This window comes from Gouania willdenowi, chromosome 16 (assembly GCF_900634775.1).
Source record: "Gouania willdenowi chromosome 16, fGouWil2.1, whole genome shotgun sequence".
Lineage (NCBI taxonomy): Eukaryota > Metazoa > Chordata > Actinopteri > Blenniiformes > Gobiesocidae > Gouania > Gouania willdenowi.
Window position 1 is genome coordinate 1460993 of NC_041059.1, and position 13513 is coordinate 1474505.

General features: G+C 37.0%; 1 protein-coding gene across 1 annotated transcript; it reads right to left on the reverse strand.

Moving 5' to 3' along the window:
• Positions 1 to 2379: 2379 nt before the first annotated feature.
• Positions 2380 to 10277, reverse strand: pbx2 (pre-B-cell leukemia homeobox 2). Its single transcript, XM_028471120.1, has 8 exons — positions 9848 to 10277; positions 7888 to 7961; positions 6370 to 6614; positions 5574 to 5764; positions 5267 to 5402; positions 3491 to 3632; positions 3260 to 3354; positions 2380 to 2858 (listed from the first exon to the last, which is right to left on the reverse strand). Exons 1-8 carry the CDS (start codon positions 10087 to 10089, stop codon positions 2778 to 2780), a joined length of 1206 nt encoding a protein of 401 aa, XP_028326921.1. The 5' UTR covers positions 10090 to 10277; the 3' UTR covers positions 2380 to 2777.
• Between the last annotated feature and the right edge of the window lie 3236 nt (positions 10278 to 13513).

Genomic DNA, 13513 nt, shown 5'->3' on the forward strand with positions numbered 1-13513 from the left:
TATTATGTAGCAGCAGGATCCAGCTTTCCCTGTGTGTGTGTGTGTGTGTGTGTGTGTGTGTGTGTGTGTGTGTGTGTGTGTGTGTGTGTGTGTGTGTGTGTGTGTGTGTGTGTGTGTGTGGTGTAAAGAGACCAACAATATTTATGAAATTTGTGATATTTATTTTTCTCATAAAGATATACTGTCAGTGAAAAATCCAAATGCTAAATGTAAATCTAAATCTCAATGCTAAATGTTGAATCTAAATGGTAAATGTTAAATCCAAATGTTGCATAATAAATCTAAATGTTGAATGTAAAATCTAAAGATCAAATGGTAAATCTATGTCTAAATATTAAATCTAAATGTTAAATCTAAATACCAAATGTTAAATCTGCCTATATAATAAATCTAAATGCAAAATGTTGAATCTAAATGCAAAATGTTGAATTTAAATGCAAAATGTTAAATCTGTCTAAATATTAAATCTAAATGCTAAATGTTTAATCTAAATGCTAAATGTTTAATCTAAATCTTAATGTTGAATCTAAATGGTAAATGTTAAATCCAAATGTTGCATATCAATTCCCAATGTTGAATGTTAAATCTTAATGTCAAATGGTAAATCTGTCTAAACATTCAATCTAAATACAAAATGTTGAATCTAAATCTAAATAGTGAATGTTAAATCTAAATGTTGAATATTAAATGTCAATGTTGAATGATAAATCTAAAAGTTAAATCTAAATGCCAAATGTTACATCTATGTCTAAATACTAAATCTAAATGGTAAATGCTAAAGCTAAATGGTAAAAGTTAAATATCAAACCTAAACGTTGAATGTTAAATCTTAATGCTGAATATTAAATCTAAATCTATATGTTAAATCTAAATGTGATGAGTGAAACTAAATATTTAGCTATTATGCAAATTCACCAGACGTACCAAAATAAAAGCTCATTGATAAATTTTGACATTTTGTGTTTTTCTGATTGTTTATGTGCATTTTTGTTGTCGTTTTGGGAGTCATTTTTTGTGTATCGTCTTTCTTTTGTGTATTTTCTGGTTGTTTTGAATTCATTTTGTGCATTTTTGTTTTAGTTTTGACTTTTCTGTGTAATTTTTGTTGTCCTTTTGTGCAGTTTTCTGACATTTTGTGTTTCTGATTCTTTTTTGAGTTCGTTTGCTGTCCTTTTGTTTATTTTTCTATCATTTTGTTTGTTTTTCATATTTTTGTTGTTTGTGGTCCCACATGTGCCAGTTTCCCAGTGTCTGAAATACATATAGAATGAAAAACCACAGCTGTGAGAGCCTGTGGCCTCGAGGTGGCGCTCATGATCCAGTTTCTGGTAAATAATGAAAGAGAAACACATTAATAAAGAAATAAAAATGAAAGTAAAGTTTAACCATACTTTACGATGCACTAAAGATGATAAATATAGAGTGATAGTATGATGTAGATGCTTAGGGCCACATGAGCCACTAGAGGGCCCCAAAGCTGGAAGTTACTGAGTATAATAAAAATCTAATAATAATAATTAAATCTGATTTTTTTAAAGAACGGAGGACGTGATCCATTCTGCATCAACTAGGGATGTAACGCTTCACTGGAAACGGATGAAAAGTGATGTAAACACTTTGTTTATCTACAGGTTTTTTTAAATTTATTTTAGCACAAATTAAATCTAACTTTTTCCCCCCAGAATTTTTTTTTTTTAATTATTGTCTTATTTGTTAATTTCATTCTTATTATTTATTTTATGCAACCCAACATGTGGTGGTACGGATCATAGCGGTGGTAAAGGTCATAGTGGTGGTACGGGTCATAGCGGTGGTACGGGTCATAGTGGTGGTAAAGGTCATAGCGGTGGTACGGGTCATAGCGGTGGTACGGGTCATAGCGGTGGTACGGGTCATAGCGGTGGTAAAGGTCATAGTGGTGGTACGGGTCATAGCGGTGGTACGGGTCATAGCGGTGGTACGGGTCATAGCGGTGGTAAAGGTCATAGTGGTGGTAAAGGTCATAGTGGTGGTACGGGTCATAGTGGTGGTACGGGTCATAGTGGTGGTACGGGTCATAGTGGTGGTAAGGGTCATAGTGGTGGTACGGGTCATAGCGGTGGTAGGGGTCATAGCGGTGGTACGGGTCATAGTGGTGGTACGGGTCATAGTGGTGGTACGTGTCATAGTGGTGGTAAAGGTCATAGTGGTGGTAAAGGTCACAGTGGGAATAAGCATTAGCGGAGGCTGTGGGTACAGTCTTTATTGTAAAAGAGGTAGAGAGAATACAGATGTTTCACTGTACAGAGAAAGAAACACAACTGTGGATCCACCATTCAGAACCAATCAATATGCACACACGCACACACACACACACACACGCACACACACAAAGTCTTTGGGTTCTCCTCTCTCTCTCTCTCTCTCTCTCTATGTGAGCATTTGAAAAGAAAACTGCAGCAAAAAGAGAAAGTGTGTGTGCTAAAAAACAATGACGCCTCCACCTGCCTAGTAGTGTGTAACAAAGCCCACAAGTCCCACAATAAAACCACACACACACATTCAATCACACACACGCACGTACACGCACACACACACACGCACGCGCGCACACACGCACGCACACGCACACAGGATAATAACCAAGCGGTGAGAAAAGAGAAGACGACGACGAACGCTGAAAACCAACCAAACCAAACCATAACAAAGTGGGCGTGTCATTTCATTCTGTTCATTGTGTCCGTGGGCATTACTTCCTCCTGCTGTCATTGGTTCGTTGGGCACCAGTGGGCGGAGCCTCAGTCAGAGTTGTCGGAGTGGTCGGTGTCGGGGGAGGCGCCGGGACGGGGCGAGGGTCGGCTCGGCCAGTTCCCATTGGACTGGAAACGATCAGTACAGGAGGAGATTAAACAACACAAACATACAAAAACACACTATACAACAACAATTCAAAAAAAAAAACATACAAAATGACTCCAAAACCATAAAAGAACAAAAATACACACAATGACTCTGGAGAGACACAAAACAACAACAAAATGACTCCTACAACTCACAAAATCTGCAACAGTATTTTCTCATATTTATTTATCTTGGCCAACAAAATATTGTATAAAATATCAATGATAAAAGTGACATCATGAAAGCGGTGAATCACCACATACAATGATCACCAGCTGAACTGGAACACCAAAAAATCTCCATCTAAAACGTGTCCTCTTTGTAGTCGTAAGACAACTCAACCTTATTTATTTAATAACCTTTTAAAGTGTAAACGTACCTGGAGGCCCATTTGGTAAGCAGACTGCTCTCCATTAACTGGGGGGGCCCCTAGGAACAGGTCAGCTGACCCAGACATGGAGAAAGAACCGGATCCTGAAGGAGGACGCACACCGCAGTTTGGATCAGACCAGGAGTCTGAACTGACTCAAACTACTTCCTGTGTGTGTGTGTGTGTGTGTGTGTGTGTGTGTGTGTGTGTGTGTGTGTGTGTGTGTGCGTGCTGTGGTACCTGTAGAGTTTGGCGTGTGTGGAGAGTCGTCCCCGTGTGAGGCTCCTAAGGCCGTCTTCATGGCGTAGAGGTTGGCCTCTTCCTGGAACTTACCGATGTTCTTCTTGTAGCGAATTCTCTTGTTGCCGAACCAATTGGATACCTGAACACACACACACACACACACAACAAAATTTTCCATATCTCTACAAATATTAGTGGAGTATTTTATCTAATTAGAGTTCATGACGTCACAAAAAAATACTTTTTTCTCTGTAACTTGGCCACAAATTGAGATACAGTAGTCTCTCGCTCTATCGCGGTTCACCTTTCACGACCTTGGTGTTTCGCGGATTTTTACAGTGCAATTTTGCATGCATTTTTTTACAACATATGATCGCGCATTGTGTTCTACGTCCTGATTGGCTAATGCTGCGTTCACCCACCAGCGACACATCCAACTCAGTGAGTTTCACTGCCTGCTGACGCGAGGAGCTGTGCTCCTTTTTCTCCTCTCATAAACATAAACCACCAGTGAAAAAAGCCGGTGTGATTAGCGGCTAATGCTATGCTAGCTCAGTGCTACATAGAGAACTTTTACCTGCTACTACCACCTCCTCTCTGATTCTCCTCCACACATAATCCTTCCTAGTCCTGGTTATAAAGGGCGTGTCCTACAGCTCCAGGTGGTCACACAGCTTCTAGTCCATGGTTGAATGTGTGAACAAACCGGTGTCTGTGTTGACGTCATCGTCAACAAAGACTGAATGCATTCAGCATCAATGTCTGATCGTTAGCAGTGTGACTCTGAAGCGCTGTATGTTTGAAAACAGGTTTATGTTTAAAAATCTACAAAGGTTTGAACTTTGAGTGTTTAGACAAGAGAGAAATGTGAGAATTATCTGTATAAAGTGTGTGTGAGGGGTTTTACAGCCTTAAAACATGGATAATAGTAAAAAACAAAGCTGACTACTTTGTGGATTTCTCCTATTGCGGGTTATTTTTTCAATGTGTGACCTTGACCTTTGCTCATGGTCATATTTAGGGTCAAGTTCAGTCTTCTGTTTCTCCTGACTTATATAACTTGTCAACAAATCCAGATACAGGTTGTCATTTTTGCCAATTTTCAATTGCCTAACACGTATTCACCTTGTGAATGCAGGTCTTTCCATATTTTAACCATATTTTCATCACTTTTTCTTGCCATATTATTGGTCCTTTTAATGTTTTTTTGCTACATTTCTCCCATTTTTGACACTTCTACATCACATTTAAACACCTTTTCTGCACATTTATAAAGCCTTTCCACCACTTTTACACCTAATGTCACGTATGTTGACCTATTATTGTCACTTTTAACCTCTTTTCATCATATTTCATGCTTATTTTTTTGACAATTGAACCACATTCACACTTTGTCAATTGCCACTTTAAACAAATTGTTCCAATATTGACACTTTGAAGTTTATTTACCACTTTTTCTGCCTGTTTTTATCCACTCTAATTTGCAACTTTGAACCAATTTCTGTGGTTTTTTAAAATCCTATTTCACCACCTTTTCCACCATTTTTGGTCACTTTGAACCATTTTATTTGTAAAACCAGGATTTCCATCTTTAAGATGACTATAATAATAATAATAATAATAAACGTTCCTGGATAACAGTGGATATTATTCAGATGAATAAATAAATGTGGTTATCACAGATTCATAGAACAATGGACCATCATTTTACTGACTTTATAGATGGACCCCAAAAAGAGGGGTCGTGGCCTGAACAGATTGAGAACCACTGACCTGAGAGACCGTTATTCCACACTGTTTGGCGAGTTCTTCTTTGGCTTCTTCACTGGGGTAGGGGTTGGACAGGTGGGAGTAGAAGTACTGGTTCAGACCCTCAGTGGCCTGTTTGCTGAAGTTGCGCCTCTTGCGTCTGAAAACCAACAGAGGAACAGGTCAGCGTGTGTGTGTGTGTGTGTGTTTATCTACTTGCTGTCATCCTAAATCAACACAAAGAACAGATACAGCTGTGTGACACATCTGGCTGCACATAATGACAGAAGAAAATGATAGAAACCCCAGACTGGGACAGAGCGACTCCCACCTGGCGTCCAGGAAGCGGGACCTCAGGATCATGACGGCCTCACACGTGCTCTGTTTGAGCTGCGTCTGGATGGAGCTGAACTTACGGTGGATGATTCCCACCATGCGCTCGATCTCCCGCGGCGTGACGGGCCGCGTGCGTGACTGTTCCCTCAGAAGGTTCATCACGTGAGTGGTGAACTCAGTACAGGCCTGGAGTGGAGACACCGTCGCTTTAAACACAAAGTACTGACCATTCAAGAGTGGATTTGTTACACAATTCTGCTCGAGATCAATTTGGGCATGAGAGAGGACTAAATATGCACGAGAGAAGAATGAATCTACATAATAAAATAAAAATGATGCACAAAAATTATTAAATCGGCACAAAAAAGACTCATTCTACACAAAAAAGATTAAATCTGCACAAAAAGAAAACAAATTCAGCATTAGAAAAGACTAATCCTGCATGAGAAAAACTAATCCTGCACACAATAAGACTAATTCTGCACAAAAAAGATTAAATCTGCACAAAAAAGACTAATCCTGCATTAAAAAAAACTAATTCTGCATTAGATAAAAAAAATTCTGCAAGAGAAAAGACTAATTCAGAACAAAAAAGACTAATCCTGTATTAGAAAAGTCTAAATTGAACAGTGACATGTTAAACAACACATTCTGTCTCTAAGCATCGCTGCCTCAGTTATTATCCAATCAGAACACGGGACATCATTGGTTTGGTGGTAAAGGAGGCGTGAGGGATGAAGATAAGGTCAGTGTTTTAAATGAACGTAGACTAGCTTCCTGTCACATGGTACCTGCTCGTACTTCTCCAGCTCCGTGTGGTAGATCCCACGGATCTGGCTCAGTTTGCTCTTATAGTCAGAATGTTCCAGAGAGCTGTCGGGGGACATCCCCCCAGAGCTGGTGGCGGCCGACACGGCGGCCGCCGCCCCCCCGCCCTTCTCTGGCCCGGCCACGCCCTCCGCCAGCAGCATGTTGTCCAGACGCACCAGCTGAGGGTCCTGAGGCTCCTCCTCCTGGTTGTTCCTCATGGACAGGCCTGTCCAATCACACGGCAGCATTGATTCAGACCAAGAACAAAAATCAATAATAATATCAGTCATCCTGGACTGAGACTTTTTCTCTCTCATTTTCACTATTTTTCATCATTCTGTTATTTCAGTCATTTTGTGTATTTTTTTTAAGTCATTTTGTTGTTTTGCGTTTTTTCTGTTGTTATTTTTTGTTTTTGATTGATTGTTGTCATTTTTTATACTTTTGGAGTTACTTTGTGTGATTTTGTTTTTTATAAATACCTTTTGTGTTATTTTGTGTACTCATTGTGATGTTTTTGGCTTCATTTTTTTGCATTTTTGGAGTAATTTTGTGTGTCTGGGATGTTGTTTTGTTACTTTTTTGTTATTTGTGTTGTTGGCTTCATTTATGTGTCCATACCAGCCTGTGATTGGTCGATCCGGTTAGATCTGTGAAGCTAAGCAGGTGTGGTCCTAGTTAGTAGATTATGGAGACCACTGAGAATTCCAGGGGCCACAGTGGGGGGACAGTTGTTGCAGTGGTATCTGTCATTGTGTCCTTGGGCAAGGCACTTCACCCACATTTCCTAGTATGAATGTAGTGTGTGAGTGAGTGTTGGTGGTGGTCAGAGGGACCGATGGCGCAAGATGGCAGCCTCGCTTCTGTCAGTCTGCCCCAGGGCAGCTGTGGCTACAATAGTAGCTAACCACCACTAAGTGTGGAGTGAAAGAATAATGCCTTAATTCTGTAAAGTGCTTTGAGTGTCTATGATAAAGCTCTATATAAAATCCAATGCATTATTATAATTATTGTTATTTTTTGTGTTTTTGCGTCATTTTGCTTTATTTTGTGCATTTTTTCCCTTTAAATTGTGGGTTTTTCACTTCATTTTGTGTGTTTTTGCCTCATTTTGTGTTTGGGGATTTATCTAATGTGTTTGTTTCCAGAGCCACCAGTTGTCCATGTCTGCTTTACACCTCAGGAAATAATGAATGATTTATTTACAGCTGTTGACATGTAGACGTGGTCAAACTGGGCACAATTATTTGAGCTACCTTTTAGTAAATGTGTGCATGTGTTCAACTAAAAACCTGTGTGTGTTTATTCAGCTGGAACATGGATCCACTTTGTGTATAAATGTAAAACAATGAGGGGAACCTGAGAGGGATATTATTAACAGTCGCTGACATCACATGTATGTTGATGCTGTGGGACACTGAACGCACCGCTGACACAAAGTAAACACAGTATATTAGGGGGGACGGTGACGACTGACTGACTCTGCAAACACAACCCACCAGTTTTCTCCTTGATCTCACAGAGCACGCTGAAGAGCGCCGGTTTCATCCGGTGACAGTTAAGTGCATGTTTCCTGCAGCGAACGAGAGACAACAAAAGAACACAACAAAAGTAAACACAAGTGCCGCCACCGACGACAAAAACAAGAGTGGTCAAATGTCTAACTTCATTCATTAAAAAAAACCTTCTATTATATATTATTTTATTGTATTATTATTATTTCTTAAATATTTATTTTATCTCAAATTATTTTAATGTTTTTTTTATTAATTTATTGTAATACATTTTTTTGAATTATGATTATTTTTTTCATATTTCTTTCTTTTCGTACCTGTAGGTTGTCTAGATTCTCATTACAGTGAATTAAGTTCTTCATCCCATTTTCCTTGAGTGTAATGTATAGTTTAATAAAAGGTTTTAATCTAATAAATCCTGTCAAGGTTATTGATGACTTCATGATTTCCCTTTCTGACACCTTCTTTTCATGTGTTTTGTGTTTGGGCTCATTTTGTGATTATTTTTTGTCATTTTTTATATCTTTGAAGTTATTTTGTGTGATTTTGTTGTTGACGAATAACTTTTAGTTATTATGTGTATTTATTCTGATGTTTTGGGTTTTTGGCTTCATTTTGTGTGTTGGTGGCTTCATATTTTATTTTCTATTCAAATGAAATGTGAAAATATTAACCATTAAATGTTGTTTACATGTTTTTTTTATGTCCACAATTAATTTATAGAAGATTCCCTGACAAGAAACAACAAGAATCTATGAAACCTCACCTGTACTGTACAGTATCCAGGCATTTATTTCACTCACACCGGTTACATTATTATTTTGGATAAAAAGTCACTGAATCGTTTCGGATTGAATCATTCTAAATTAACCAATATCATCAATGAATCAAATCAGCAACAACAAATCATGATTCAAATCAAATCGTTGTTAAAACGAAAAATGACAATAATGGGTCAACATATGTGACATTAGGTGGGAAGGGTTTATAAGTGCTGAAAATGTCTTCAAAGTGGAAAAAATGAGCAGAAAAAGCATTAAAATTTGATGTAGAAGCAAAAATGCTTTAAAAGGAGCACAAATATGTGATGCAAAAAGGTTGAAATATGACAAGTTTGGTGTCGGTGCACAAAAAGGTAAAAATAAGCAAAAATTGGATCAAATTGTTCAAAAAATATTATTAATTTCTTAAAAGCATCTGCACTCTATTCATCCTTATTCTCTTGACCGTTCCTAAATATGTGAAACCACTGATTATTTATTTGCATGAGTCATTAGTTCAACAGGTGAGTCAAATACAACAAGGAATCATAACAAAAATGTCTTAAAATACCGTTCAATTTTTAAAAACGCGTTAATTCCGAGGTTTTCCCACCAGAACATTAGTCTATCAATGTTTTTCAATGTGGGTACACAGCCCTGTTTGAGTGCAGAGGTGACAAAACACACACAACCAAAACATAAACAAGCCCAGACTTAGTTACAGCTGAGCTAAGCTAACACTAGCCTCAGGTTAGCAATGTAGCACGGAGTAAACAAGTGTGTGTGTAACGCATTAAGTCAGAATTAATCAAGCTCGGATTTTTACTCAATAAAACAATGTAATCAGATAAACGTGCTCACACGACACGGGTTTGTTTGCAACCTTTATTGACATCAACTAGCCAGCCTAGCCTAGCATGCTAACCATAGCTACATTATAAACAATAGCAGCGTCAGAATATCGCAACTTCTGTAAAAATGGGTTGAAAAGCACACAATTGGCTTGGAAATATGTTAATACACCTCACAAAAAGGTTGTCAGACAGAACTGATAGTTAGCCCAATGCTAATTGGTTAGCTACATGCTTGTCAAACCAAACAATAGCGTGAAGTTGTGTAAACTTTGCACACATAGAGAAAAAAGCGTGAAAACGGGAATAAATCTGTTATTTTTTTTCACTCACTTCGCCTGTGCTTCGTCCAAACTTTGGTCGGTGATGGTCATGATCTGCTGCAGTATGTCACCGATGTCTCTGCGGGGTTCGTGTCCGTTCTCGGTACCCTCGAGGCCCGCCTCCCCTCCGTCGGAGCGGCGCTGGGACGGCGGGTGAGCCGGGCCGAGGGCGTGCATCCCCGGGTGGCCGCTCACTGCGAGTCCCCGGCCGTTGGGCGGCCCGCTGCCCGTCAGAGGCTGCTGCTGCAACATCTTCAGCGACGCACGGTGGCGACGACTGCACGGCTGGCCGAGAGCAGTGCACGCCCCGACACACGCACACACGGCGGGGGACGAGGCCAGGCACCGGGCGGGGGCCCCTAGCGATGGACCGACAAAGGTACAAGAACTGCGGGGAACCAACAGCAGCAACACCGCTACAACCAACCAAGCCCCATGGACATGAAGGTAGATTAGTGTCTTTATTATCCAATAACTTCATTTTTTAACTTCGATTAAATAACAAAAAGTGTTTGAATGCAAAAATATTTGACACCCCAAAAAAGAAGCATTTGAACACTTTTATTCTTTGATTGAAGTTAAGTTTTATTTATGGAAAATAATGTTTTGATTGGAATATGAATTTGCTACGGAAGCGGATTAGGAACAATTTTGAAGGAGAAAATAATTTTGAGCAAATCAAGAATAAAGTCAAAATGTCGAGAATAAAGTTGGAACTTTGATAATAACGATGAAATATAATGTTGAGATTTATTCTCAGCATTATATTTAAACTTTATTCTCAAAATTTTAACTTTCATCTCGACATTTCGATTTTAATCTTGATTTTCCCAAAATTATTTTCATTTGACACACAAAAAAATTTACAATTTTTTTTTCTTCAGGAAATCTTCCTTTCCAAAAAAAAAAAATTTAAAAAAATGATTTAAACTTTAGAAGTGAAGTTTTCTTATTATTCTTTTTAATTGAATGCATTTTTTTTCGGGCCATGGGTAGGACATTCATATATTTATTAATAATAAGAATAATAATTTTAATCCAAAACTTATACCTGTCCAGGGTCAGAAAACGGGCAGGTAACATCACTGCAGACCCCTCCCACCCTGCACACAATCTGTTTAAACTCCTCCCCTCAGGCAGACGCTACAGATCACTGTACGCCAAAACAACCCGCCATAAAAACAGTTTCTTCCCCCAGGCTGTCACTGTGATCAACACTAAACAGTCATAGAGAGTCAGACCTGGTTCAAACATAACAACCCTGGATCAACCTGACACTGAGAATGTTCATGTACATACCTTTGATTTAAATGTTCTCCTGCACTACTTATCAATGCTCTACTGCACTATTTTCCTTTTATTATTATTATATTTTATTATTATCTTTCTTTTCTATTATTTTCCTTCTTTTTATCTTATTTTTTTATTTTTATTTATTTATTTATTTATTTATTTTTAATACTATTATTATTATTATTATCTTGTTATTTTATCGAGTTTGCACATTCTAGTCTAACTACTGTTTATATTTATACTTATGTTTATACTTATTATCATCTCTTCTAGTTGATTGTTTATTATTGAATGTTTTCACTATTGGAGAGAACACAGTTGACCGAGTCAAATTCCTCGTGTGTACAACATACACTTGGCGAATAAAGATGATTCTGATTCTGATTCTGATTCTGATAATAAAAAATGTTAAATTAAATTTTTTTAAAAAGCAAAAATGTTGGGTGTCAAAAGTTTCCGTATTAAAATACTTTTTTCTTTGAATGAAATGGTTGTATTAAAGTTAAGTTTAAAAAAAAAAAGTAATTGAATTGAAGGTTTATTTTTTAATTGATAATGAGATGGCAGTTCATGATTGGCTGTGCTGACCTCTAGTGGAAGTATGTAGAATGCATACAAACGTTTTCCACCTAAATCAGAATATTTATATTTTTTACACATTAAAAAAATACCAATTAAAAGGCTAAATTACATGGCTTAATATACTTCTAAATATGTATTTATTTTTATTCTTAATGTAATGAAAACTCTCCAAAATATATTTTAGTGATACATAAATATCACCGTACTTTAAATCTAAATAATATACTGCCAATATATTTAAATACATTTAAAAAAATCTATACAGTTATTTACATATGAACTTTTATCTGAATTATGTTACATTTAAAAGCAAAAAATGAACAATTATAAGCAGATCAATGTATGTTTTTCGAATGCTAAATGTAGTAATATATTCTAATATTTTAGAGTAAATCTATGTATATTTAGAGATCATTTGTTGGTGACTTTCTGCTGATGGTTTATCTGTGTTTTTGTTGTGAAACTTGGTGACCTTTTGGTAAACGGTGTAAAGAGGAAGTGGAGCGAGGTTTCTTTCAAGCTGCAGATGCATTTCCTCGTTCACAATCTCATGTTGCAGATTCACACTTTTGTATTTTACACATCATTTATAGTTAGAAGTGTGAAAAACAAAGACACAACTATGTTAAAAGTGCTTTTCTTTTCCATTTGAAACATGTCAGGATTCCAGCTGTGGCCTCATGTCTCTGATAAACTAAAACAGTTTAACCGAATAGGTTGTGAGAGATGAAATATCAGAAAATATACACGTTGTCTTTATTCTTTTCATCTTTCTATGGTTTAGCATCGACCAGAGGTGCTTTTGTTTTGTAATTCCTTTGGTTCATTATGTGTATTCTTCTGTCATATTGTTTGTATTTGTAGTCATTTTTGTTTTTTTTTTAATGACATTTTGTGTAATTTTCTTTTGACATTCTGAGTTTTTGGAGTCATTTTGTGTAATTTTGTTGCCGTTATTGCAGTGCATTTTGTTGTAATTTGTATTTTTCTGTAATATTGTGTGTTTTTTGAGTCATTTGTGTGTTTTTGTTGATATTTAGTGTATTTTTGTTGCAGTTCTTGGAGTGCTACTGTATGCTTTTGTTGTGATTCTTCTGTGCGGTTATGTTTTTTTGGTCATTGTGTGTTTTTGTTGACGTGTAATTTGTTGCTGTTTTTGGGGTGTTTGCTTTTGTTGTAATTCTTCTTATACCGTTAATTCTATTGGGTCATTTTGTGTGTTTTAAGAGTAAGTTTTTGTTTGTTTTTGTTGCTGTTTTTGAAGTGCTTTTGTTGTAAATGTTCTGTAATTCTTTTGGGTCATTATGTGTATTTTAATCTCATTTTGTGTGTTTTTGTTGACATTTGGTGTGTTTGGAGTAATTTTAGGGGGTCTTTGATGTTATTTTGTGGATTCGAAGTCATTTTGTGTAGTTTTGTCGCTGCTTTTTGGTTTTTTTCTGTCATTTTTGTGTTTTTGATGACATCTTGTGTTTTTAGAGTCATTTTGTGTGTTTTTGTTGCAGTTTTTGGAGTGCATTTGTTGTAATTGTTCTGTAATATTTCTGGGTCACTATGTGTATTTTCTTATAATCTTTAATCTTTCAATAGTTTTTCACTGTATTTTGTATATTGTGAGAGAGTAGGTGGAGCTATATTACTAAACCACATTTACCTTTCCTATGTGCTGGAGTTCCTGACATATTGGAAGATGAAAATGGAAGAACAATAAGGACACACCCCCCACTAAATTGTCCATATCCAATCATACTAAACATTTACAGTATGAATATTTAATATTTAGGGAACAAATGGTAAAAAT